The sequence below is a fragment of the Lactuca sativa genome, chromosome 5 (genome assembly GCF_002870075.4).
Source record: "Lactuca sativa cultivar Salinas chromosome 5, Lsat_Salinas_v11, whole genome shotgun sequence".
Lineage (NCBI taxonomy): Eukaryota > Viridiplantae > Streptophyta > Magnoliopsida > Asterales > Asteraceae > Lactuca > Lactuca sativa.
In genome coordinates this window covers 193,094,681-193,120,121 of record NC_056627.2, presented here as the reverse complement: position 1 = coordinate 193,120,121, position 25,441 = coordinate 193,094,681, and the positions used below count along the sequence as shown (strand labels likewise).

The window sequence follows — 25,441 nt, the reverse complement described above, 5'->3', positions numbered from 1 at the left end:
ATGGGGTCTCGCGCCCCATGATAGTCCGGAGCTCCACATGCCCTGAACTCCCTAAAAGTAAGGGTGCACGACCCCATCATGGCCGCCACCTCGGCACGGAAGGTGCCCAATCTCTCATCCATCAGCTCTAGAATCCCCTCCTTGATCGAACCGAAGATCACAGGAGTCTTCTCTATAATGATGCGCGTAATCTCCGAAGAAAGAAACTCTCGGGTCTGCTCATCCATGCGCTCATCCCCCGAACCTGAACCTGATCCCTCCCCGGCACCTCCGCTGCCGGCTGCTGGTCTCGAACGCAAAACCACCATTCTGAAACACATCACAATTACATCAGAAAACAGAAATATCTCAAGGGATCATTGATACTACAACTAGCTTCCGGGTCTTGTCTCAGCCTTTCTTGATTCGAGTACGGATCCTCTGCTTCCAGTAGTACGGGCCCATACTACCTTCCACATCTATCCGTACTTTCTTCAAGAACTGCCCTGACTCCACCAAGTCACTTCTGCTACTACTGATCTCTGCTACTCTCATCCTAGGCTTGCCCCAGGGAAACCTCAGACTCAACTCAACTAGTCCTCAGCTGCTGCAGGTCTCCTTATAATGCTAATTAACCAACACCTGAACACCATCACATGTGACGAAGATCAGATAATCCTTCAAGTAAAAGACTCGTCCCTATAACGGTTGGACTCAAACAAGAGCTGCGCAATAGGGCCAGTTCCAGCACTCTGGGATTATTCAACCCTGATCACATGTGGTGTAACGTGTTCACCTAATGGCTAACTTCCATCACTCAGAACTCCCACAAAGCACGAAGCAAGCAACATTCGGATAAAGGAAACATACTCAGGCAAAACTATTCTCAAAACGAGAAACTGATCTAGCATACAGTGCTAAGCTCATACTATCAGGCATTACCTAAACAGGCTATCCTACTGCTGTCTACTCAATACTAGCATGCAATACTCATAAAGCTGTAACACATAAAGCAGGCACATAAGGCATCCTCCTAGATCCTTAGTCCTATACTAGCATGCTGTTCTACTGAAACTGAAACTGAACAAATAACTTGTATGGGTAATTTAGGAGTACTTACTTGAGCTCGGCTGATCGCATGCACCACACCCTTATCTTGTTTAAAATTTTCTTTCTTTCTAAGTGCTTTCAAAATTCTTTTAGAAAACATTTTCCTTTTAAAAATCTTTTTATTTCCCCTTAGTTTGAGTTCAGATACACCCGGAAGTGTATCCGAATCCCTCAAACCAGGGCTCTGATACCAACTTGAAACGACCCAAAAATACGACCCAAAAATTTCGTTTTTCAACATAACCAAAAACCATAATCTGAGTGTCATATCATAAACCAAACATGATGTATCTCGAAATAATAATAAAAACACTGTGTGGAAAACTGTATCATATCCATGTCATATAAAAATCAAGAACCAAATCAACTCCCAGGATAAAAGCTGAAGCTGTGGTGTGTACGATGCCATCATCCCGAGCTCTTCCGTCTACAAGCGGAAGTACCTGAAACCAAAACTGAAACTGTAAGCACGAAGCTTAGTGAGCTCCCCCAAATTACCACATACCATACAATAATATATATATCAAGCACATACTGGGGCCTTGCCCCCTCCATCAGACCGAAGTCCGAAGCTGACTGACTGGGACCTTGTCCCCTACATCGGACCGCAATCCGAAGCTCACATCAGACCGAAGTCCGAAGCTGACTGGGACCTTGTCCCCTACATCGAACCGGAGTCCGAAGCTGACACCGGACCGAAGTCCGAAGCTGACATCGGACCGAAGTCCGAAGCTGACTGGGACCTTGTCCCCTACATCGAACCGAAGTCCGAAGCTGACATCGGACCGAAGTCCGAAGCTGACTGATCATAACATAAACGTATCACTTAACATGAACACATATAACCCTGTCTGAGCCACGAAGGCATCAAACATGCTAACTACTGCATCGGATAAAAATCCGGATACTACTGCTAGCTAAACGGGCCGGCATTGTGGCCTTAGACCCGTTTCTACTGAAAAGGAACTCACCTCGTGAACTGGCTGCTGAGTGAATAACTCTGAGGGCTAACTGCTGCTGCTCCGGTATCTCCCCGGCTACAAGTCCATAAACACACTCAATCAAATACTAAACACTGCACTGGGTAAAATGACTCTTTTACCCTTGGCCAAAGTCAACTCTCGGTCAAAGTCAACTCTCGGTCAAAGTCAACCCACAGTTGACCTGACTCGCCGAGTTGGGCCGCCAACTCGCCGAGTCCCTATTCTCACTCCTCGACCCTACTCGCTGCTACTCGTCGAGTATGGCATCGACTCGACGAGTACTCATTCGATCCAAGAACTCTGACAATCTTCATCCGACTCGCCGAGTCATATGAACAACTCGACGAGTTGTTCTTGAGCTTAAGAAGATTGCCTTGGACTCGCCGAGTTATATGAACAACTCGCCGAGTCCCTCCATCACTGAGTCTACTCTCAACTCGCTGAGTCCACTCTCTAACTCACTGGATCCACTCGACACTGATAAAAATGAGGGAATCGGGAACTCGCGACCCAACTCGCCAAGTCGTTCTTCCCGACTCGCCGAGTTGCCGCCATGCAACTGATTTTTACTCGATTTTGTTTGAATCCAACACATACAATTGATAGATCTGAGTCCAATAAGCTGATTTACCACGTAAAGTTTCCAACTTTACGTGTACAACCTCATGAATAAGGGAAATAAGGCTAAAAGATGCACAAAATGGGTAGATCTATGGTTAATATGCAAAGTAACTCCAAAAAGGCAGTAGATCTGGGCTCTACAACACCCAATCATTCAGATCTAAAGATATCTCGACTTATTAAGGCATTCATGCAAACATAAGGCTTGGAACAAGCATCAACTAGATCCTAGGAGAGCTCTAATGGAGGTTTAAAGCATATAACAAGAGGGAACATTCGAAAATACCTCAAATAACTCAGATTTGCCCTTGGATCTTTGCACTACACCTCTTCTCCTTGCTCCTTTCTTCTTCTCCTTCTTCAAACCTTCACAAAATGGCACAAAACACTTAGCTCACACAAGGGTGGATTAGGGTTCTTTCTCACAGTGTTCTCAGGGTGAGGGAGGCGAGAATGGGGCTATAAGGTGACTTAAATAGTGGGCAACCCGGGGATTTAGGGTTTCACCCAGACGGATGGACTCGCCGAGTCAGGGATATGGACTCGCCGAGTCCTCGGCTCACACGTGCTCGAAGTCGCGACCCTACTCGGCGAGTCAGGCTATGAACTCGCCGAGTCCCTCTTGCAAAACTTCAAAATAAATACCAAGGAATTACCATACCGGACACGGGTCGTTACAGTTATAACGTTGGCTTAATTAGTTAACTTGATTATTTAAAATACAATGCTACAATTTATAAATGAAAAAAACAAAAGTAATTGTTATAGTAAAAAAACAAAAAAGTGTGTAAAGTACAATGTTATAATAGAAAAAACACAAAGAAGATGCTGTAAATAATATAAATATGAAAAATAAGTGAAAACAGAAAACTTGAATAAACAACCTAATAAATGTGCTTTGCTATTAAAGCAAACCTAACTATGAAGGTTGTTAATAGCAATGTACTTGTATTAGATTGTTTATTAAAACATTCTATTTTCATTTCTTTTTTATATTTATAACATAAAACAAACTAATAAAACTATGTTTCTATTAAAAGTGTGACTTTATAATAGAAAATAAAAAAGGAACGAAAACACGTTGAATCATTGATTTTTAGTTTAACTCTCTTCTTTATAAATCATCAGGAGTGAACAAATACCCAACCGAAATTGATTTAGAAATTAATTTCGGGTTGTTCCCTTTTTGAGATTTTTTTTAATATTTAATCTCATTTAGGATATTAATGTGTATGACACGATTGTTTGTTTAAGAAAAATTTGGTTGTCATTTTTTCTTTACTCATCGGGTATATTTTTCTTTATATAATTGGGAGCTAAGAGGAAGTATTGCTGAATTTTTCCCAAACAAACAATCATGCAATACACATTCACATATGAGACAATATATTTAAAAAGTGGGTTTAAAATCTTACCGTAATGAATACTCTATCCATTCAATCCAATTTTTACTTCTTAAATACATATTTCTTTATATACTTGCGAATATTCTATCAATTTCGTCTGATTTTTACTTCACATGGAGTAAAATTTAAACTCTAACTTATGTTTAATAGCCAAAATATAATCCAACTTTCAATTACTATGTATACAATGTAATTTTGAATAATGAAACAGTAGTGATGATCAATAATAATTGGATTAGTGAGAAGAACCAAATGGCTCCCAAATTCTTGGAAGGTCTGACTCTATGGAGATTGTTGACAAACCTGTCCAGTCTAAATGCACAATGTATTGCCCATGCATAAAGTGTGTGAATATATATCAACAATTGTTGCCTATGGTTTATGCCCACATATGTGACTGTGAGTTTCTAGAATCGTATACTAAGTGGATTCATCATGGTGAGAAATATGTTGTTGTAGATTTAGACTACAATTCGATTCCAAGAATAAACACTCCAATAACTAACGAGATTTTTTATGTAATTGATGATTTTATGGCAGAACAAAATATAAATGAAGAAAATAGAGATGATGAGAGATGAGGTGTAGACCTAATAATCGATGCTTTTTTTGAGGAACTCAATACCGAGTTATACCCTGATTGTGAGATGTATTCCCTAAAATTTTTGGAATTTTTGTTGTATATTAAAGTATTCAACAGATCATGGATAGTTCGTTTGACCAACATGTAGAGTTAATAAGATTTGCTTTCCCGAAGTATAACATTTCAGCCTCATATTATGAAGCTGATAAGAAGTTTAGAAAGAAAGAGTTAGGATATCAATCCATCCATGCTTGAAAATATGATTGTGCTTTGTTTTGTAAGGATAATGATCCCATGCAAAATTACGAGATTTATAATGAAAGTATATTAATGGATGCAACTACCAAGGTGAAGAATGTATATCTCCAGATTCACAGCTAAAGATATAAGTTAACATAATATTGGACGCTCCGTGGATTGTATGATGCGTTATCCGGTTAATGGGATGTTATGGCAAGATTTTGATCACAAATATCCAACGTTTGCCGAAGAACCTAGAAATGTTTGTCTAGGTTTAGTTGTTGGTAGCTTTAATCGATTTGACAAATTTAATAATACTTATATTATTTGTCATGTTATATTATATTGGCTACCTACAACACACCACCATGGACAGTTAAGAAAAAGTCTTATTTCATGCTAACTTTGTTGATTCTTGGGCCTCGATCACCCTCAAAGAACAGTGATGTTTTCATGAGGCATGTTAAATGAGAATTGAGCATTCAGAGCATTCACATGTAGCATTTGAGTTCAATGGAGAGCATGGAACTTAATGGAGCACTTGGGATTCATGGAACATGTGATAAAGGAATGGATCATATGAGAAGGAATAAGGAATGGATCTCTTAAAAAGGAATGGGCGTGGAAATTGCAAGAAGACATCCACCGAATAATTTGGGAACCGATACTTGGAATGAAATGATTGATTTCTTATGTTTGACCCCATAATATAGACGTATGTTGGAAAAAAGTGGTAGGGCGAAATTTTCGCACACAAGTGCACGTGGTTGTAATTCATAAGCTGAAAGAAGTCATTTAAAAGTAATATAATTTATTTGTATTATATAAAGTTTTTATTAACACTTATATGGTTACATTTATTGTTTTTGGCTTATTATAGGATCAAAAAGGGCAGGAGTCACAATATATTGAGAGTTAGAGACAGATGCGCTGCAAAGAAGGCTCGGGTTTGTGTACATGTCGAGCGCAGAAAGATTGGGTAAGTACCGAACAAAATTCATACTTTGTTTGAATATGTGATTATTATTACAATTTTGTTTAAGGTATATTATTATTATTATTTTAATGTTTAAATTTAGTTGTTTGTTTTAAGTAATGTATGTTTATTGTTTTGTTTATTTTACAAAAAGATTCAACAAGAGTATACAAAATTGAAAAAAGTGGTCATGGAGGCAAGAGATATAAATGAGCATTAATGTCTGAGTCGTGCCATCGAGACGAGACACTAACTAACTCACGAAGTGGGAAGGAAACCAACACCGAACATAAGTTTATTTCCAAATCAACGGGCTTCCAAATTCTTGCAATCTCAACACCGAAGTACGAATGATTCCCAATTTGTTGAATTAACCTACCAAGTGCAAGAATACTTGCAACAAATGCAAAAAAGGTATATTGACTCATTAGCGGCAACAATTCCTATCCTCCAACCACCTCCAATTTCTAACTTTCAATTCAATCCCAATATATTTCGAGAAAATACCCCTGAAAAATAGACGAGACCGAGGAACCCGAGGGGACCGAAGAAGATTATGATGATTGAGTGTTTGTGTTATTTTGAAGAATATTAGTTTATTGTAACTTATTTTGTTATATAATGGAATTAGGTTTGAACAATGTGTGTTGGTAATATTTATTGAATGTTTGTACATAATGGATGTATGTTGCAAATCGTCTGGATTTATTAACCAACCATGAAAGGTAAATAACAAAATCTGTAAAAAAATAATAATAATAAATAATAAAATGCACAATCGCATGCTCCCATTCGTTTTGTTTTATAACTTAGCTTTTTTGTTCAAGCTCGCCAATTTTGAGGTTATATGTTAATTTAACATTTATGTAGTAATGATGTTAGCATATATATATATATATATATATATATATATATATATATATATATATATATATATATATATATATATATATATATATATAGAGAGAGAGAGAGAGAGAGAGAGAGAGAGAGAGAGGTTCAATTAAGAAAATAAAAAATGTTGAGAACAGGGGAATCATTCTCAATCACTCATTTTATTCAAGCATAAAAAGACACAGTGACAAACTTGTAAATATGAGAACAACCTTCAATCTCAAATACGTATCTATAGTTCAAACTCATTCATCGTTCATCATTTAAATTTCTTCTTCAACTTTCAACAATCATCAAGATTTCTTCAATTAAACCATCATCAACATCATCCAGTGCTAATCAATCATCGATCTTCGTTAATAATCAACACGATTCAACAGTTAACAACAAAAATTTGTTTTTAGTTCTTTTAATTCAACCTTCAATTGTGCTTGAATACGATCAGATATTCAACATCTATGATTAATTATACTCCCAGCTTTATTAGATCAACATCATCGATAATCAACAAAAATCCACTTCATATCATTCATTCAACATCGATTATAAAATAAAACTTGAAAATTGAGGTTAGAAAAATATCAAATCGTTTTTTTTTTTTTAAACTTCATATAATTCTCTATCAATCTACTCTTTTGTAACATTTAAATAGTCAAAATATCATATTTTTTAACATTTTTAAAAAAAGTTAAATTGTATGCACTCCAACTGTTTGATAAAATGCATGAACTAAATTAACACGTTATATTCATATATGAATATGTTTTCTCAGTATATGATTATTAAAACAAAAAAACAAATATGCAAGTCTGTATGTTATTCATATGTGAATAACATATAAAAATTATATATATTTGTGAAAATACCTTGTAATATTCATATGTGAATATACTGTGTAATATTCATATGTGAATATATTGTGTAATATTCATATGTGAATATATTGTGTAATATTCATAAGTGAATAAATATATCATCTAATATTCACAAATGAATATACTATCTAATATTCACATGTGATATACCATGTAATATTCACATATGAAAATATTATCTAATATTAATAAGTGAATATAGCATCTAATATTCACAATTGAATATACTATGTAATATTCATAAGTGAATGCATCGTCTAATATTTAAATATGAATATATACTATGTTTATTATATACTATATTCATATATGAATGATACATAAATTGCAAAATAAATAAATAAATAAATAAATAATAATCATAGTTTTTATTCATAACTAAATAATGAATGTACTGTAGTAAAAATCTGATTCATTTTTATTCACTTATGAATAACGATAGCTGAAAATATAAAAAAAAAATATTTTATCTTAAAACTATATCAATATGGATGTCCATTTGTAGAGAATAAAAAATCATGAATTTTGGTATAATTAAAATCATTTTTCGTTAAAAATAGCTTCTTGAAAATTAAAAAAAAAAAAAAAACAAAAAAACTATGTTTTTATATATATTAAGGTAATGATTAACATAGTTATGTTTTGCTGGAAAACACATGTCTATTTCTTTCCCATTTCTGCTGGTACGACGGAGGATTTAGCGAAAAAATAAAAGAGTGGTTGAGAATGATTCTCAACCCTCTTTCTCTCTCTCTCTCTCTTTATATATATATATATATATATATATATATATATATATATATATATATATATATATATATATATATATATATATATATATATATATATATATATATATATATATATATATATATATATATATATATATATACACCAAAAACTTCGCCCCTCGTTTTGTTCACAAGATAATTTTTTAGAAAATCTACTTTAAAGGTTTTTTAGTCATACTTTTGGCAACCGTCAAAGGGAAAGATTTTTGTTCCTAAAAAACAATACAATGATGTTTAATTCATGAGGGGCAGTTTAGGACAAAAAAAAAAACATGGATCGAAGTCAAATATAGCAAATCTTAAGCCACTTAAGAACAAACATATGTGCTTTGCATTATGAACGAGGTTGTCATAATAGAAGAAGAAAGTATGATAATAACTACGTAAATCATGTAAAAATTAGTAATGTGTTTCCCCACATATATAATAATAGTAGTTTATATGTCGTGAAAATCACAGTTACAAAATTAATTATACTTCAATAGTAGAAAAAATCAACATTGTTAAATAATAATTTTGGAAAAATGCAGAAAAGCCCAACCAGTTATACATATATATGTAGAAAAACCCTTATATAATTTTTATATTCAGAAAAACCCTTATATTAATAGTTATCATTCGAAAAAGACCAAAATACAAGGTTTTAAGAGAAATTGACAACTAAAAATATAATGTCACTTACATTTTCGTTTATCAATATGACAATGATTTTAATCGGGATAAAAACAATTAGTTAAGAAAGAAAAAATCAAACATATTAAGAATACAATCGAATGAAAGTAATCGAATTAACATGTTTTTGCATATAATCAAAGAAGTATAAGGGATATGTATATCATATCATATTTTTAGCTGATCGTTTCTTCTAAAAATCTACAATTTGGTTTTATTTGAAATGTAAATAATAATATAAGGGTTTTTCTGAACATAAAAATAATATAAGGGTTTTTCTGCATATACATGTATAATTGGTTGGGCTTTTCTGTATTTTTCCCTAATAATTTTACATCAATTATTTTAAATAAATTATTAACAAAGTGATATTTTTTGATTTATATAAAATTATAATCATTAATTCAATTAAATTTGTGAATTTGTATCATCTTATAATCTTTATGGATTTTTTTTCATTCTAATGTTATTAATTTAATGTAACTAGAATAAGATATTTAAAACCTCAAATTTGAAATGGAAAATCAATAAATTAATAAGTGGTATGACATTAATTAAAATATTTAATAAGGTGCATCACACATGACAAAAAAACTATTATTTTATTAGTATAGAGAGATATATAATTTAAGGAAATGAACCATTTAATGACTCAACTTGGTTAAAACTGACTAGCTAATCCATCTAATTTTTTCGGTTTTTCGAAATAATTCAATTTTGGCTTCTGAGTCCGGGTCCGTTCCAATTGATTCGGGTTCGGACCCACTTTCATCTCTAATTTGTTTTACTATTCAAAATTTTCTTATAAACTATTTGTAAACTTGCTTAATTGTAACTAATAAAGCGTCCTTGTCAACATTTGCAGATGTGCTGACAGAAGAAATGAACACATACATAGCATATTAATGTAATCAATAAATTTTTTTATCATATATTGTATCAAGCTACAATAATAAAAAAATGACATATATTTGTTTTAGTTCCATCCTTTAATGAACTGCCCACCTCCACTTGGAATATTATTAACAAAAAACCCTTCAGGTTTTACAAACCAGTAACAATGTTCAGGATCAGCATTTAAAATTAATTTGTCAGAAATGGCTTTGTTAAACAAATCTAAGCTCTGAAATTTTGAACCCCACCAGAAGTAAACGTAAAAAAGAGTATGACCACCAGCCTTTTCACAAAAAGACCAGGAGTAATTTCCTACAAAAGGAATGGTATGATTCCCAAGATCATCATCTCTTGATTTTATGTGAACAACAAGATCTTCACGAAGAGCACTAATAACGCTAACATTCCATTTTGTAGTAAACGGACATGAAAATGCTATTGAAGCAATTGGGTATGTTAAAATGATAAAGGCAAAAAAATTATGAATTGTAGAAGACCTCATGTTTCTGAAGAGTTTTCTATTTTTTTCATGCACACAAGTTCCCTCTATTTATTGCTGAAGATATAAGCTTGCCTCAATGGAGTAACGGTTATTGCTAACAGAAGATACAAGTTGGAAGTTGTTATGGCAGTTACATAAGTTTCTAAACATTCATGGTAGAAAGATGGCATTGCCGTTACATTGAAAGGGTGTGTCGTCTCAATGAAGGGAAGCGATGGTTTCACCCTATAACTATGTACTTACTCCTGATGTAATGTACTTATCCATGTTGATTATGTGATTAATAAAGAACATTTTTTTGTTTCGCACAAGAATCTCTCTTTCCGTTTTCATGTTTTCAATGTACTTCTAAAACTTTTATGTGCATTTGAATCCTTAATTATCAATATCAATTACTCAGTGAATGTATGTTATTTCCTTACCTACAAGTTTACGTCGCTATTCAACGGACAAGAAGCTAATAAACATACTGCCTTTTACGGGGAAACTGGAAGTAAGATCGATTGACATCTTTGGTGTAAAGTTAGTTTGGATCCATTTTTAGATTATATGTACGGAAATATGTAGAAAAATCTTGTTTTTTTTTTTTGGAAAAATTAACAATTAAAACCCAAGCTTTATAATAGAAATGCGCAAGAAAATCACATAATATCATTATTTTAGCCGTTTTTAACTTGTTCAACAGATCATTGAGACGAAATTGTTAACTTTTCGAAAATAATTGGATTTTTCTACACATGTTTTCAAAATTTAAATATAGTATATAAACGTATTTTTATGTATTTTTTTTATGTATTTTAATATACATTTACGTATATATGTACTTTTTAAATTTTTTAATATAGTTTTTTTAACATTTTTTTATTTTTTTTTTCTTTTACTTTTTTATACATTTTAAATGTATTTATTGGATTTTTTTATGTATTTATATGAATTTTTAAGTATTTTTATATACTTTTATGTATTTTAGTATATTTTTCATGCATTTATATATTATTACGTATTTATATAAACTTGTAAGTATTTTTACATACTTTTATGAATTTTGGTAAGCTTTTCACGTATTTATATGAACTTTTAAATATTTCAGGTACTTTTATGTATTTTGGTATGCTTTTCATGTATTTATATGAATTTTTAAATAATGCAGTTGACATCTCCATCAGAATGTAAAAGCTACATAAAAGAGCTTTTTTTTTTTTTTTTAACTTTCCTACAATAAATTCAAATTATACACTAAAAGAATTGTACCATGTGCCGACGACACAAGTCGTCACTACAAATACAGCTATGCTGACGACAAGTCGTCAGAGTTCACCAACTTTTGTTGTCAAACATTAGGTATCTATGCCGGCGACTTGTGGACGCAGGAATTTAAAGTATTTACGTGGTCTTTCAAAACCTATGTCGATGACATGTCGTAGGTATATTTTGCATAAATTATAATTTCCATTTATTTATATTCGATGGTGCAGAAAAACAGAAACGATGTTGTTTTTTGGAAAGCAATCCCAAAGACAAGTCGTCGGCATAGAACATGGCAATTCGCGTGCACTCTATCCCAATTAGTCGTCAACACAAAAAAAAATCATTTTTTTATTTGCGAGAAATAAAATACGACGTAGTTTTCTTTAATCCTATATCAACGACATGTCTTCGGCATCGGTTTTAACCTCAAAAGGAGGATCATTCAAGTTCATCTGCGACGCTAGCACCCAACAAGCTTTCTCTCTCGATCACTCAACAACGACCGATGCCAACGACCACTCCTTCAACTACTCTCCTTCACCGGCGACCACAAGTAAGTTCTAGACCACTCCTCATTTCCGATTTCACTCTTTTTCTGGTTGGATTTTAAGATTTGGCTAAATGATTTTCGGCTTTTTCTTTGCTTCTCAGAAAGCGTGTCACCGGAAGAAGTAAGGTTGTCACCGGAAGAACATCAACAATGACCATCCCCTTTCGACCAGTCTCCTTCACCGCCAACAAAGGGTAAGGTTTTTTATTTCACAAGTTTTTTCTTATTTAGGTAATTTTGACGTTGAGTTGCTGTTTTGGATGTATAAAACGTATAATATGTATTATTGTCTTAATTATTTAGGTTTACTATTTTGAGTTCATATAAGATGAAGTGATAAAGTGCTTACTTGATAAGTGTTTAAAGTGTTTTCTAATTAGTTTCATGGTAAGTGCTTAGTTACAGATTGATAAAATGTTAAATTGTAAAAGTGCTTGATTAATAAGTGTTTAATATCTTTCTATTTTCATGAAAAGTGTTGAATTTGTTTTGTAAGTGAATGTTGAATGAGCAGTTGCTATTGGTTGGAATTGTAAAGTACTTAATAGGCCAGTGCCTAATAAGTTTTTATTACTGTAATATGGTTTGAAAATCCTTAATATTGTTAATGACTTAATTCCAATCATTATAACGTTGGCTTAATTAGGTAACATGATTGTTTAATGTACAATGTTATAATTTATAAATAAATAAAAAAAAAGTAAATTGTTATAGTAAAAAAACAAAAAAGTGTGTAAAGTACAATGTTATAATAGAAAAAACAAAAAGAAGATGCTATAAATAATTTAAATATGAAAAATAGATGAAAACACAAAACTTGAATAAACAACCTAATAAATGTGCTTCGCTATTAAAGCAAATCTAACTATGAAGGTTGTTAATTGCAACATACTTATATTAGTTTGTTTTATTAAAACATTCTATTTTCATTTCTTTTTTATATTTATAACATAAAACAAACTAATAAAAATATGTTTCTATTAAAACTATGACTTTATAATAGAAAATAAAAAAGGAACGAAAACACGTTTTATCATTGATTTTTAGTTTAACTCTCTTCTTTATAAATCATCAGTATTGTACAAATACCTAACCGAAATTGATTTAGAATTTAATTTCGGGTTGTTGCCTTTTTAGGATTGGTTTTTAATACTTAATCTCATTTAGGATATTAATGTGTATGACATGATTGTTTGTTTAAGAAAAATTTGGTTGTCATTTTCTCTTTACTCATCGGGTATATTTTTGTTTATATAATTGGGAGCTAAGAGGAAGTATTGCTGAAATTTTTCTCAAACAAACAATCATGCAATACACATTCACATTTGAGACAAGGTATTTAAAAAGTGGGTTTAAAAGCTTACCGTAATGAATACTATATACATTATATCCAATTTTTACTTCTTAAGTACATATTTCTTTATATACTTGCGAATATTCCATCAATTTCGTCCGATTTTTACTTCACATGGAGTAAACTTTAAACTCTAACTTATGTTTAATAGCCAAAACATAATCTAACTTTCAATTACTATGTATACAATGTAATTTTGAAGAATGAAACAGTGGTGATGATCGATAATAATTGGATTAGTAAGAAGAACCAAATGGCTCCTAAATTCTTGGAAGGTCTTACTCTATGGAGATTGTTGAGAAACATGTCAAGTCTAATAGCACAATGTGTTGCCCATGCATAAAGTGTGTGAATATATATCAACAGTTGTTGCCTATGGTTTATGCCCACAAACGTGATTGTGAGTTTCTAGAATTGTATACTAAGTGGGTTCATCATGGTGAGAAATATGTTGTTGTAGATTTAGACTACAATTTGATTCCAAGAATAAACACTCCAATAATTAATGAGATTTTTGATGTAATTGATGATTTTATGGCAGAACAAAATACAAATGCAGAAAATAGAGATGATGATGGATGAGGTGTAGACCTAATATTTGATGCTTTCTTTGAGTAACTCAATACCAAGTAATACCCTGATTGTGAGATGTATTCCCTAAACTTTTTGGAAATTTTGTTTCATATTAAAGTGTTCAACAGATGATGGATAGTTCGTTTGACCAACATGTAGAGTTAATAAGATTTGCTTTCCCGAAGTATAACATTTCAGCCTCATATTATGAAGCTGATAAGAAGTTTAGAAAGAAAGAGTTAGGATATCAATCCATCCATGCTTGCAAATATGATTGTGCTTTGTTTTGGAAGGACAATGATTCCATGCAGAATTACGAGATTTGTAATGAGAGTATATTAATGGATGCAACTACCAAGGTGAAGAAAGTATCACAAAAAAGTGTTGAGGTACTTTTGTTTGACTCACAAGCTTCCATGAATGTATATCTCCAAATTCACAGCTAAAGATATAAGTTAACATAATATTAGACGCTCAGTTGATTGTATGATGTGTTATCCGGTTAATAGGATGTAATGGCAAGATTTTGATCACAAATATCCAGAGTTTGCCGAAGAACCTAGAAATGTTTGTCTAGGTTTAGTTGTTGGTAGCTTTAATCGATTCGACAACTTTAATAATACTTATATTATTTGTCATGTTATGTTATATTGGTTACCTACAACACACTACCATGGATAGTTAAGAAAAAAGTCTTATTTCATGATAACTTTGTTGATTCTTGGGCCTCGATCACCCTCAAAGAACAATGATGTTTTCATGAGGCATGTTAAATAAGACTTGAGCATTCGGAGCATTCGCATGGAGCATTTGAGTTCAATGGAGAACTTGGAACTTAATGGAGCACTTGGGATTCATGGAACATGTGATAAAGGAATGGATCATCTGAGAAGGAATAAGGAATGGATCTCTTAAAAAGGAATGGGCGTGGAAATTGCAAGAAGACATCCACCGAATAATTTAGGAAATGATACTTGGAATGACATGATTGATTTGTTGTGTTTGATCCTGTGATATTGATGTATGTCGGAAAAAAAGTGGTAGGGTGAATTTTCCGCACACAAGTGCTCGTGGGTTAATTCATATGCTCAAAGAAGTCATTAAAAAGTAGTATAATTTATTTGTATTATATAAAATTTTTATTAAAACTTATATGGTTATATTTATTGTTTTTGGCTTATTATAGGATCAAAAAGGGTAGGAGTCACAACATATTGAGAATTGGAGACAAATGCCCTGCAAAGAAGGCTCGGGTTTGTGTACAAGTCGAACACATGAAGATTGGGTAAGTATTGAACGAAATTAATACTTTGTTTGAATATGTAATTATTATTACAATTTTGTTTAAGGTATATTATTATTATTTTAATGTTTAAATTTAGTTGTTTGTTTCAATTAATTTATGTTTATTGTTTTCTTTATTTTACAAAAACATTCTACAAGAGTATACAAAAATGAAAAAAGTGGTCATGCAGGGCAGAGATATAAATGAGCTTCAATGTCTGAGTCGTGCCATCGGGACGAGACACTAACTTACTCACAAAGTGGGAAGGAAACCAACTACGAACATAAGTTTATTTCCAAATCAAAGGGCTTCCAAATCCTTGCAATCTTAACACAAAAGTACGAATGATTCCATATTTGTTGAATTAACCCACAAAGAGCAAGAATACTTGCAACAAATGCAAAAAATGTATATTAACTCATTAGCAGCCGCAATTCCTATCCTCCAACCACCACCAATTTATAACTTTCAATTCAATCCCAATATGTCTCGAGGAAATACCCCTGAACAAACAGCCGAGACCGAGGAACCCGAGGGTGTCACACCGCAAAACCGGAATGGCGAAAACGTTCTGGGGTGGATGACGTCATGTCAAGTATCACAACATATGCAGTATGGTAATCAAAGTACAACAATAATTGCATTAATAGTAATAATTTTACATACTTTACATTGCATAGAAACATCAAAGTAATACAAAAACTAATATAGTTGCAGCTCGGTACTAAATTGTTTTCAACAAAAGCTCCTGGGTGTACCTGTCTATTGCTGACCTAAGAATACAAGTTATTTTGAAAGCGAGTATCAGCATTTTTATAAATGCTGGTGAGTTCATAAATATTTAGTGTCATTTGTGTAAGTAAGCATTTTATCCAAAATAACTTTATAAAAAGTAGTAGTGTAGAGTCTACAGTGTATTAGAGTCCTTTCCAGAAAATCCTATATTTTCTAAATAAAACAGTCTTCTACCAAGACTCGACGGAGTTATGTTTTAAAGAGTAATTTTCCCTGTAATACTATCATTACCAAAATACGGTATTTGATTTTAAAGAAAGTAGGAGAATATCATGAGGAAAAACATTAGGGAAATAACACATGCCTCAGCAGAGAATACTGCTAACTAAGGCAAAAGAAATCATAGACTCCAGGAGAGTACCAAATGAATAATACGCCTGGCTCAGTCTAACAAAAGGGAACACAGACCCCAGACGGTATCAAATGTACGATACGGCTAGCAAGGTCTAAAACAAAGAAGCACAGACCCCAGACAGTATCAAATGAAAGATACAGCTAGCAAGGTCTAAAACATTGAAACAAAGACCCCAGATAGTATCAAATGAACGATACAACTAGCAAGGTCTAAAAACAAAAGGGAAATCCTAAGTGGGTTGTTTCAAGAATACATTGTTAAATTCTTGTTACCTTAAGGCCATGAATTATAAGGTAAACATGGAGATACTCATAACCATACTGATTGAAACTAGAGTACTTGACGCCCTGCAAGCGTTGAAATAAATATGACATCTGTCACCCCTTGGCTTGGTAGGCCGTGGACTGTAGCTAGCAGTCAGTGTGTGGGAGTGTCAGTCCCGTATATATGTATACACACAATGCCCGCTCTCCCTACAGGAGACTCTAGTTACCAACTCGACAACGGGGAGATCCGTGTCTTGAAGATGCATCTCGGTTTCTAAATTCTATTAGAGGCGCTGCAGAAATGATATAGACTCGCGTGTGAACTAACTCCTGTGGAATTCTCATACTAGAAAGAGTGAATAGAGCTTCCTAACTATTCCAATAACAGTTACTAGTGTCCCTGATCTATGAGTGACGAGTGGGAGGATGCCCTTGCTAGCCAAGGAGCATGAACTGGCCGATGGAAACCTTTATGTCTATACATGTATACATGATATATAATTAATGATTAAACGATCTTCGGATGGATATCCGATCCCACCAGACCACATCCAAACGAGGAAAAGGAAATAGGGCGAACTAGCCATCCTATGTCCTTTAAACATTATTTATATAACTATACGAGTACAGGCATGCATTTAACGACGTAGAAGCATTTAACGAAGTAGTAGCATTAACGAAGTAGAAGCATTAACAAAGTAGTAGCATGAACGAAGTAGGAGCATTAACGAAGTAGAAGCATTAACGAAGTAGTAGCATTAATGCAGTAGTAACATTAACGAAGTAGAAGCATAGAAGCATAGAAGAAAACTTTGACGAAAACTTTGGAAAACCTTTACACTTAAGAAAATTATGACTTGTTATCCTTTTGTAAAATAAGCTTGAAGATCTTTGGAAATCCATTGAAAAACCTTTCATAAACAAGTTTTGAATGTAATCTTGATAAAACAATATAAGTAGGGAAAACATTTGTTAAATATACTACTGTAATTGGTTTCGAAATAAAACATACAGCACGAGAGATAATTTTGAGAAAAGATTTAAACAAGTAAAAATGTTTTGGAAAACCATTTATAGTATCATACCTGGTAAAACAGCTGACAGTGTAATAGATCCTTGTACATGCGGGTTATCAATCACATATGATTGATATCATAACTGGCATGTTTTAACTTGTATTCCACCCCCCCCCCCCCCCCCCCGTAAAAGCATGTAAAAGCATTTAAAAGGTTAATTCAGGGGTATGAACTAACCTGTTGTAAGTGGATCGGGTGAAGGTGTCGGCTGGGTGCTCGGTGTCAAATAAAGACTTGAGCAGACTTAGTGACCAATTAACATATGATGACATACGTTTACATACAATTAGTAATTATAATACTAATTAAACACGTATACACATCCTAATGTGTGGAAAACACTTTGGTTAAGCGCTAGGAGTGTCCCGGGTAACATCTAAGGGAGTGTATGGCCTAAATAGGGAGTTTACTCTTCAAGAGTAAACTCTTTCTAGAGTTCACGGCCCTAAGACCATATCCCCATGAGTTTACGATCATAAACTCATGGGTGGTGTGTTTTAACATGGATGCTAAAAGGTCTTATATCACTTGTGGAATTATGTTAGGCTCAAATCTATGTCTTATAAAGGGTTTAAGGCCTCAAATGCACCATTTTAGGGAGTTTACGGCCCTAAACAAGGAGTTTATGGTTGTAAGCTCCTATATGTTCATTCCTTTTGTGTTTTGAGGTGTTAAATGGTAGGAAATAAAGTTCTATGCATTTTCCAAGTCAAATGAAGAAGTTAGGGCATCATTTGGGCACTCTTTGGGAGTTTACAACCCATGGACCATTCCTAGGGGGGTTTATGGTCGTAAACTCCTAAGTCCAATGTTTCCTTAATGTTTAAAGCCCTTACTTCACTTGTGGTCGATTCTAGACATTTTTCCCGGGCATAGGGGGTGTTTAAGGGAATTTCTAACACCTTAAAGGGTGTTCACGGCCTATGAAGAGGGGTTTATGGTCCAAGAGTGTTCTTGGGTCATAAACTCATGTTTACTCTCCATATCATAAGGTTTTGGTGTTCTAAGCTCGAAGGTGTAAGTCCACAAGTCATATCTAAGCCCTAGGGATAGTTTAGAGGGGTTTTGGGGATTAAAAACCCCACTTAAGGGTGTTCACGGTCCAATAGTGTTCTTGGGCCGTAAACACATTATTTTTGCCCCTATTTGATGTTTTAAACACGAATTTGCATGTTAACTAATCTACACAACAAGTTAGGATAGATTACTTACTAGTTTGGGGCTCGGAATGGGCGTTTTTGGCTCGTAAACAAGTTGTAGAGAAAGAGTGTAGTGAGAGAGTGAAAATTCTCAAATGGACTCCACTCACCCTTATATAGGGGTTTGAGTTGGGGCTCAGTGGAAATCTACCCGATACTGCCGTTAAACGGGGCTTTTGGTCACACCCGATTAAATGGTCGTATTTTGACTTGGTTGAAACTAAAACTTTTCCAGGGTTTAATGAGGGTGTTTCTAATTTGTTTCAACCCTTACTAAGTCATTTAAAAAGTCCCAAATTAATTAACCAGTGCAAAAAGGTTAACGAACAGTTTAATAAAGCGAGGCTTATTAACGGAAGGAGGGGTTAAAAATGACGGAATAAATTTCTGGTTGTCACATCATCCCCCCGTTAGAGGGAATTTTGTCCCCAAATTCAGGTTTAGGAAAGGAAGTAATCATAAACAATTGGTTAGAGGTATAAGGGTACTTCATATTCGGTTGGTCCTCGCACTCCCAAGTGAACTCTGGCCTATGCTTGTCATTCCAACAATCTTCACTTACGAGATGCAGATTGCGTCTCGTGCAGTTAGCGATTTCCTACAGGTTTGTCTACGAAGTTAGGGTTCTCAATGACTTCTATCAAGATGAATGGGATACAAGGAGTAACTTCGGGCAAACACTTATCAAGTCTATGAAATTGATCGACTCGGGGTGAAACTTATGGAGTTTCCGAAAGTAGTAGTGGTCTGATGAGGGTTGGACCAATCTTTGTAAAGAATCTCGGATGGTCCCAAGCTCTCGGAAGGGTAGAGCTCTTCAGTACTTAGAACATAATGTACTTCTATGGCGAGATCATCACTGGCGTGATCACCATTCCGAAGTTCCAAACGTTCTCTCTCATACTGGAAGTGTAGTCCTTCAGGTTGGTTCTTAGAAAGCTCGGGTTGTCCTTGGATTTGTGTTTCCTGTCAATTGGCTTTCAGAGGTCTTCTAGATCATCGTATGGATTACATGTCTACGGGTATATGTTTGTTGTAGGGTGGCTATCTCAATCTTGTGCAAAATGAACATGCACTACTGGTTCTTGAGACGTTTCTATCGGAAACTCTCAGGGTCGGGGAGATAGGGTTTCACCAGACGAGTGCTTAGAAGTTTTTAAACGTCCCATCGTCATCTAGTTGGCGCTTTCACGACATGATTCTTATCGGGAAAGGATCATGCTCTTACTTGCCTTGATGTTTCATGAATAGCAGGCTCTAATCAGGGCTAACTCAATCCTTAGAGATTTTCCGAAGTGTTGGACTATCTCGGGAGGTGGTTCTACTATTTCTGTGCGAGATAGTATTCTTGGAACACCTATTAGTTCAGTGAATCTCTAAGACAACCCCTATTCTCTAAAGCGTTGGTTTATTTCAATTGCAGAAAGTGCATGCTCTTGTATAACCCATCGACTAACACCTAGACTGGTGTCTAGTCTATAATCTATTCAGGATCTGGGTTATAAGGCTTAAAGCAACAAACTTTCACACTTAAATCAAGTATTCTTGGCTGCGGAGGTTATGCTGGGGTTCATGGCATTCTAGTGTTCACTTCGGAGAATGCAGTCTATTGTCTACAGGGCGACGGTGACTTCCTCCACGTAAGGGGGCGGAGTGTCCTAAGCACTATTTGTAAATAACAAGGAGGACGAAGTGCCTGAGTAGTGCGAACATCTTCTGCAACTACTCCTCCGAAGGTTCTGTGTTTTCTCGGTCTAGGTCAAATCTAGTGAGTATAGGGTTTCGTCACTCAGAATTTTAATCTCCTCATCCACTCTTCTCAGAGTTTAACTCATCGCAGCTTTTGGATTTCCAGGATATTCGCTGAGATGCTTAATTCGGGGAATTAAGCGTGAGTGGATGGTCATAGTTAATGTCCTTGACTCTTATGACTCAGATTTCTTTACCAGCTGAGGGTGTTAGCTACTATGTTGGCTTAACCGGGATGACAACAAATTTCGGATTTGTGGTCATTATAGTAGCTCAACCCGTCGTGGTTCTCTTGACTCTAGCTCCTATTCTATGGAATAGGATGAAGGGTCTTACTACGAGGTTCGTGGTAGAGCTCATACTTGGCTTAACCACTAATACTTGGTGTATGCAAGCCGTATATAATTGAGGTTGCTAGGATGTTCAATTGTGTGACTCCACCCCAGACCTACAACCCAACGAGGAACAGGAAGTAGGGAGGAAGCACACATCTTAAATCTTTTTGATCTCAATTATATACCACCCTTATGTATATACTCAATTATAGTGGTCAGTCCCCTAAGTTCTATCCTCTTGATTCACGAACCTGATTGCAAGGTGCGAAGGGTCTTTCTAGGGGATCTATGGAGTATGCTTCAGGTGGTTATCATCTTCTGGAATACCTGCAGTGTCTTTCACTTCGGTTTCTATCTGTCTAAGAAGGGTTGGTTAACAGCGCACGGTACCCTTCTCCTAGGTACTTCGGAAGGTCTGAGATAAGAGGGACGAATGACGGATCGCATTGGGTTTTATTATTTTTATTTTGTTTAGGTTCGGAAGAACCTTTATTTGCCGAGATGGCTACGGTGAAAGTTCTTTTTACACAGCACTAAGGATTTACGCATGGTTGCACAAAGTCGAACCATGATTGATAGAGGCGTCGAAGTTGGCATTCATCGACATGACATAGAATGAAGGTCGATAGGTTCATGTGCTGAACGGGCACACAAGTTCTACGCGTCTCGGGTTTCGTCCCGTGTATCCCTGTCGCGGATACTTGGACCGATAGAGTCGACGCGGAACTATAGAGGGTCCTGAGTGTTTTCTTAGTAGAGTACCTTTCATGAATGGATTCTCACGAGGCCTTTCTATAATCGCCTAACATATACTAGTCATGTATAATTAAGGTGGTGAGGACTGTCGACTGAGCGACTCCGCCCTAAATCCACAACCAAACGAGGAACAGGAAATGAGGCGACATTCACTCTCTCTATGTCTATCCATCTCAGTTGAGCCATGACAACTGCAACGGCTGCCGAGACTGCAGCCTGGAAAGTAGCTTCATCGAATAAGAGAGTTGGTTTCTTGCCGGAGGATGGGTTACGCTTCTTCGGAGGCATAGTTCTCTTACACAGAAGGAACACAAGCTGATGAGAGACGATGGTTAACCCTGGATGTATCTATCCTTACTATATTAGGCATAAATTTTTCCCGTGCCTCGGATATTGGTTGTCTGAGTGTCGACCTACATCCCTATGATGTAGTCTGGGTATTCAAGGTAGGAGTATGAGTATCGGAAAAACCCATAAGATGGGAGTCGTTCCTACTAAGTTACCTTTATACTGGGAAAGGTTCACTCTCCGGCTTGGAAAGAATTGAGAACAGTTCGGAATGAAGACCACAGGTAGAAAGGCTCATGAAGACTTATGGCTAAACACTCTCAATAGTGGTGTGGGGATCTGCTCTAATCGTATTACTTGCAACGGGAAAAGGCGATTCACCTAACACATAGCGTGAGTAGTGTAATCATTAACTCACTATATTGTATAATTTTATGGGTGTATTAGCATGACGAACACGAGGAAAAGACACTTCTCGGGTTCCAAGTACTGGCTCCTTCTGTCTACCTCGTATCTTTGACTGGGACCGGCGTTGGTTTCCTTCAGGTAGTTACCTAGGCTTCTCTTCTCTTATAGACATATTGAATTTCTACTCCGTCTTACTTCCGGTTCTGACTCTAGGTGTCATCACTTCATGATGGATGACTGGAAATCTCGGAAGTTTAGGCGTATTTCCCACCATGTCCCTAGAAAGGTATAGGCACTTGGTGGTCTCAATAGTCTCGTCTTGGTTCATTTATCTCAGAACTGGAAATTTCCTCAATGAACCTCTTCTGGGTCTGAATCAACTCTTCTACCGAGTACTGAAGTGGATAGGGTTTTCTACCGGGTTCGTGCGAGAATGGAAATGTCTAAAGAATCCTATGAGATTATTAACATTTCACTAGGTGATCCATATCGTCTCCTGCTACAATTACATAGGGTACACAAATCATATATAACTTAGATCCGATAGGCCTTCGAATATGTGATAGTACTCTATATCCACATCCCAACGAGGAAAAGGAAGTAGAGCGAAACCACACATTCTCAGTCTATGGGATCCTTATTATATATAACCTTGGAAGTGCACCCTCTGTAATCGTAGGTATATCAATAAGGATCTTTTTAGTTCTTCACGCAAGGTTATCTATGGATCCTAAAATACCCCTATGGTATTTTAATTTCTTGTTTGATTCTTAACTTCTGAATACGATTCTGGGATTAATGTGAGTCTTTTAGTATACCAAAATACTCCCATAGTATTTTTAAACTTTATGTTTGGCTCTAGCATTCCTAGTTGGTAAGTTTCAGACCTATTGCAACACCACTATCACTCCCAAGCACACGTTCATCGCATCTCGAATAAATGTAGTTGATCAGGTTACATTTATTCCAGCTTACGATTACATAACTGCCTAGGTTTGACGGTAATGCTCAACATCTGAAGACTTTAATTCTTGTTCTTCTTGTGATACTTGTGTCCGAGTGTTTAGATTCTGGATGTTCTTATACTTTGATAAAATACGGTTATATTTTAAAGTATAATTCTTGGTCAGAGTGTTTTATCCCTATGTATTTATAGGGTGTATATCTTTCATGAATTGATATACTTAGCTCACTATAAACAATGCTATGATACCAATCTGTCACACCCCAAAACCGGAACGGCGGAAACGTTCTGGGGTGGATGACGTCATGTCAAGTATCACAACATATACAATATAGTAATCAAAGTAAAACAACCATTGCATTAATAGTATTAATTTTACATAGTTTACATTGCATAGAAACATCTAAGTACTACAAAAACTAATATAGTTTCAGCTCGGTACTAAACTGTCTTCTACAAAAGCTCCTAGGTGTACCTATCTATTACTGACCAGAGAATACAAGTTATTTTGAAAGTGATTATCAACATTTTTATAAATGATGGTGAGCTCATAAGTATTTAGTGTCATTTGTGTAAGTAAGCATTTTATCCAAAATAACTTTATAAAAAGTAGTAGTTTAGAGTCTACAGTGTATTAGAGTCCTTTCCAGAAAATCCTATATTTTCTAAATAAAATAGTCTTCTACCAAGACTCGACGGAGTTATGTTTTAAAGAGTAATTTTCCCTGTAATACTACCATTACCAAAATACGGTATTTGATTTTAAAGAAAGTAGGAGAATATCACGAGGAAAAACATTAGGGAAATAACACATGCCTCAGCAGAGAATACTGCTGACTAAGGCAAAAGAAATCATAGACTCCAGGAGAGTACCAAATGAATAATACGCCTGGCTCAGTCTAACAAAAGGGAACACAGACCCCAGACGGTATCAAATGTACGATACGGCTAGCAAGGTCTAAAACAAAGAAGCACAGACCCCAGACAGTATCAAATGAAAGATACAGCTAGCAAGGTCTAAAACAGTGAAACACATACCCCAGACAATATCAAATGAATGATACAGCTAGCAAGGTCTAAAAACAAAAGGGAAATCCTAAGTGGGTTGTTTCAAGAATACAGTGTTAAATTCTCGTTACCTTAAGGCCATGAATTATAAGGTAAACATGGAGATACTCGTAACCATACTGCTTGACACTAGAGTACTTGACGCCCTGCAAGCGTCAGAATAAATATGACATCTGTCACCCTTTGGCTTGGTAGGCCGTAGACTGTAGCTAGCAGTCAGTGTCTGGGAGTGTCAGTCCCGTATAGATCAATACACACAATGCCCGCTCTCCCAACATGAGACTCTGGTTACCAACTCGACAACGGGGAGATCCATGTGTTGAAGATGCATCTCGGTTTCTGAATTCTATTAGAGGCACTGGAGAAATGATATAGACTTGCGTGTGAACTGACTCCTATGGAATTCTCGTACTAGAAAGAGTGACTAGAGCTTCCGAACTATTCCTATAACAGTTACTAGTGTCCCTGATCTATGAGTGACGAGTGGGAGGATACCCTTGCTACCCAAGGAGCATGAACTGGCCGATGGAAACCTTTATGTCTATAAATGTAAACATGATATATAATTAACGATTAAACGACCTTCGGACGGATATCCGATCCCACCAGATCACATCCAAACATGGAAAAGGAAATAGGGCGAACT

At 35.2% G+C, this 25,441-nt stretch overlaps 1 protein-coding gene across 1 annotated transcript; it reads right to left on the bottom strand.

The window, feature by feature from the left end:
- Positions 1-10,106: 10,106 nt before the first annotated feature.
- Positions 10,107-10,526, bottom strand: LOC128134280 (S-protein homolog 5-like). The gene has a single exon (XM_052771836.1). It carries the CDS (start codon positions 10,524-10,526, stop codon positions 10,107-10,109), a length of 420 nt encoding a protein of 139 aa, XP_052627796.1.
- Between the last annotated feature and the right edge of the window lie 14,915 nt (positions 10,527-25,441).

Excerpts from the sequence above, each read along its gene's own strand:
- LOC128134280 (XM_052771836.1), bottom strand. The coding sequence starts at position 10,526 with ATGAGGTCTTCTACAATTCATAATTTTTTTGCCTTTATCATTTTAACA.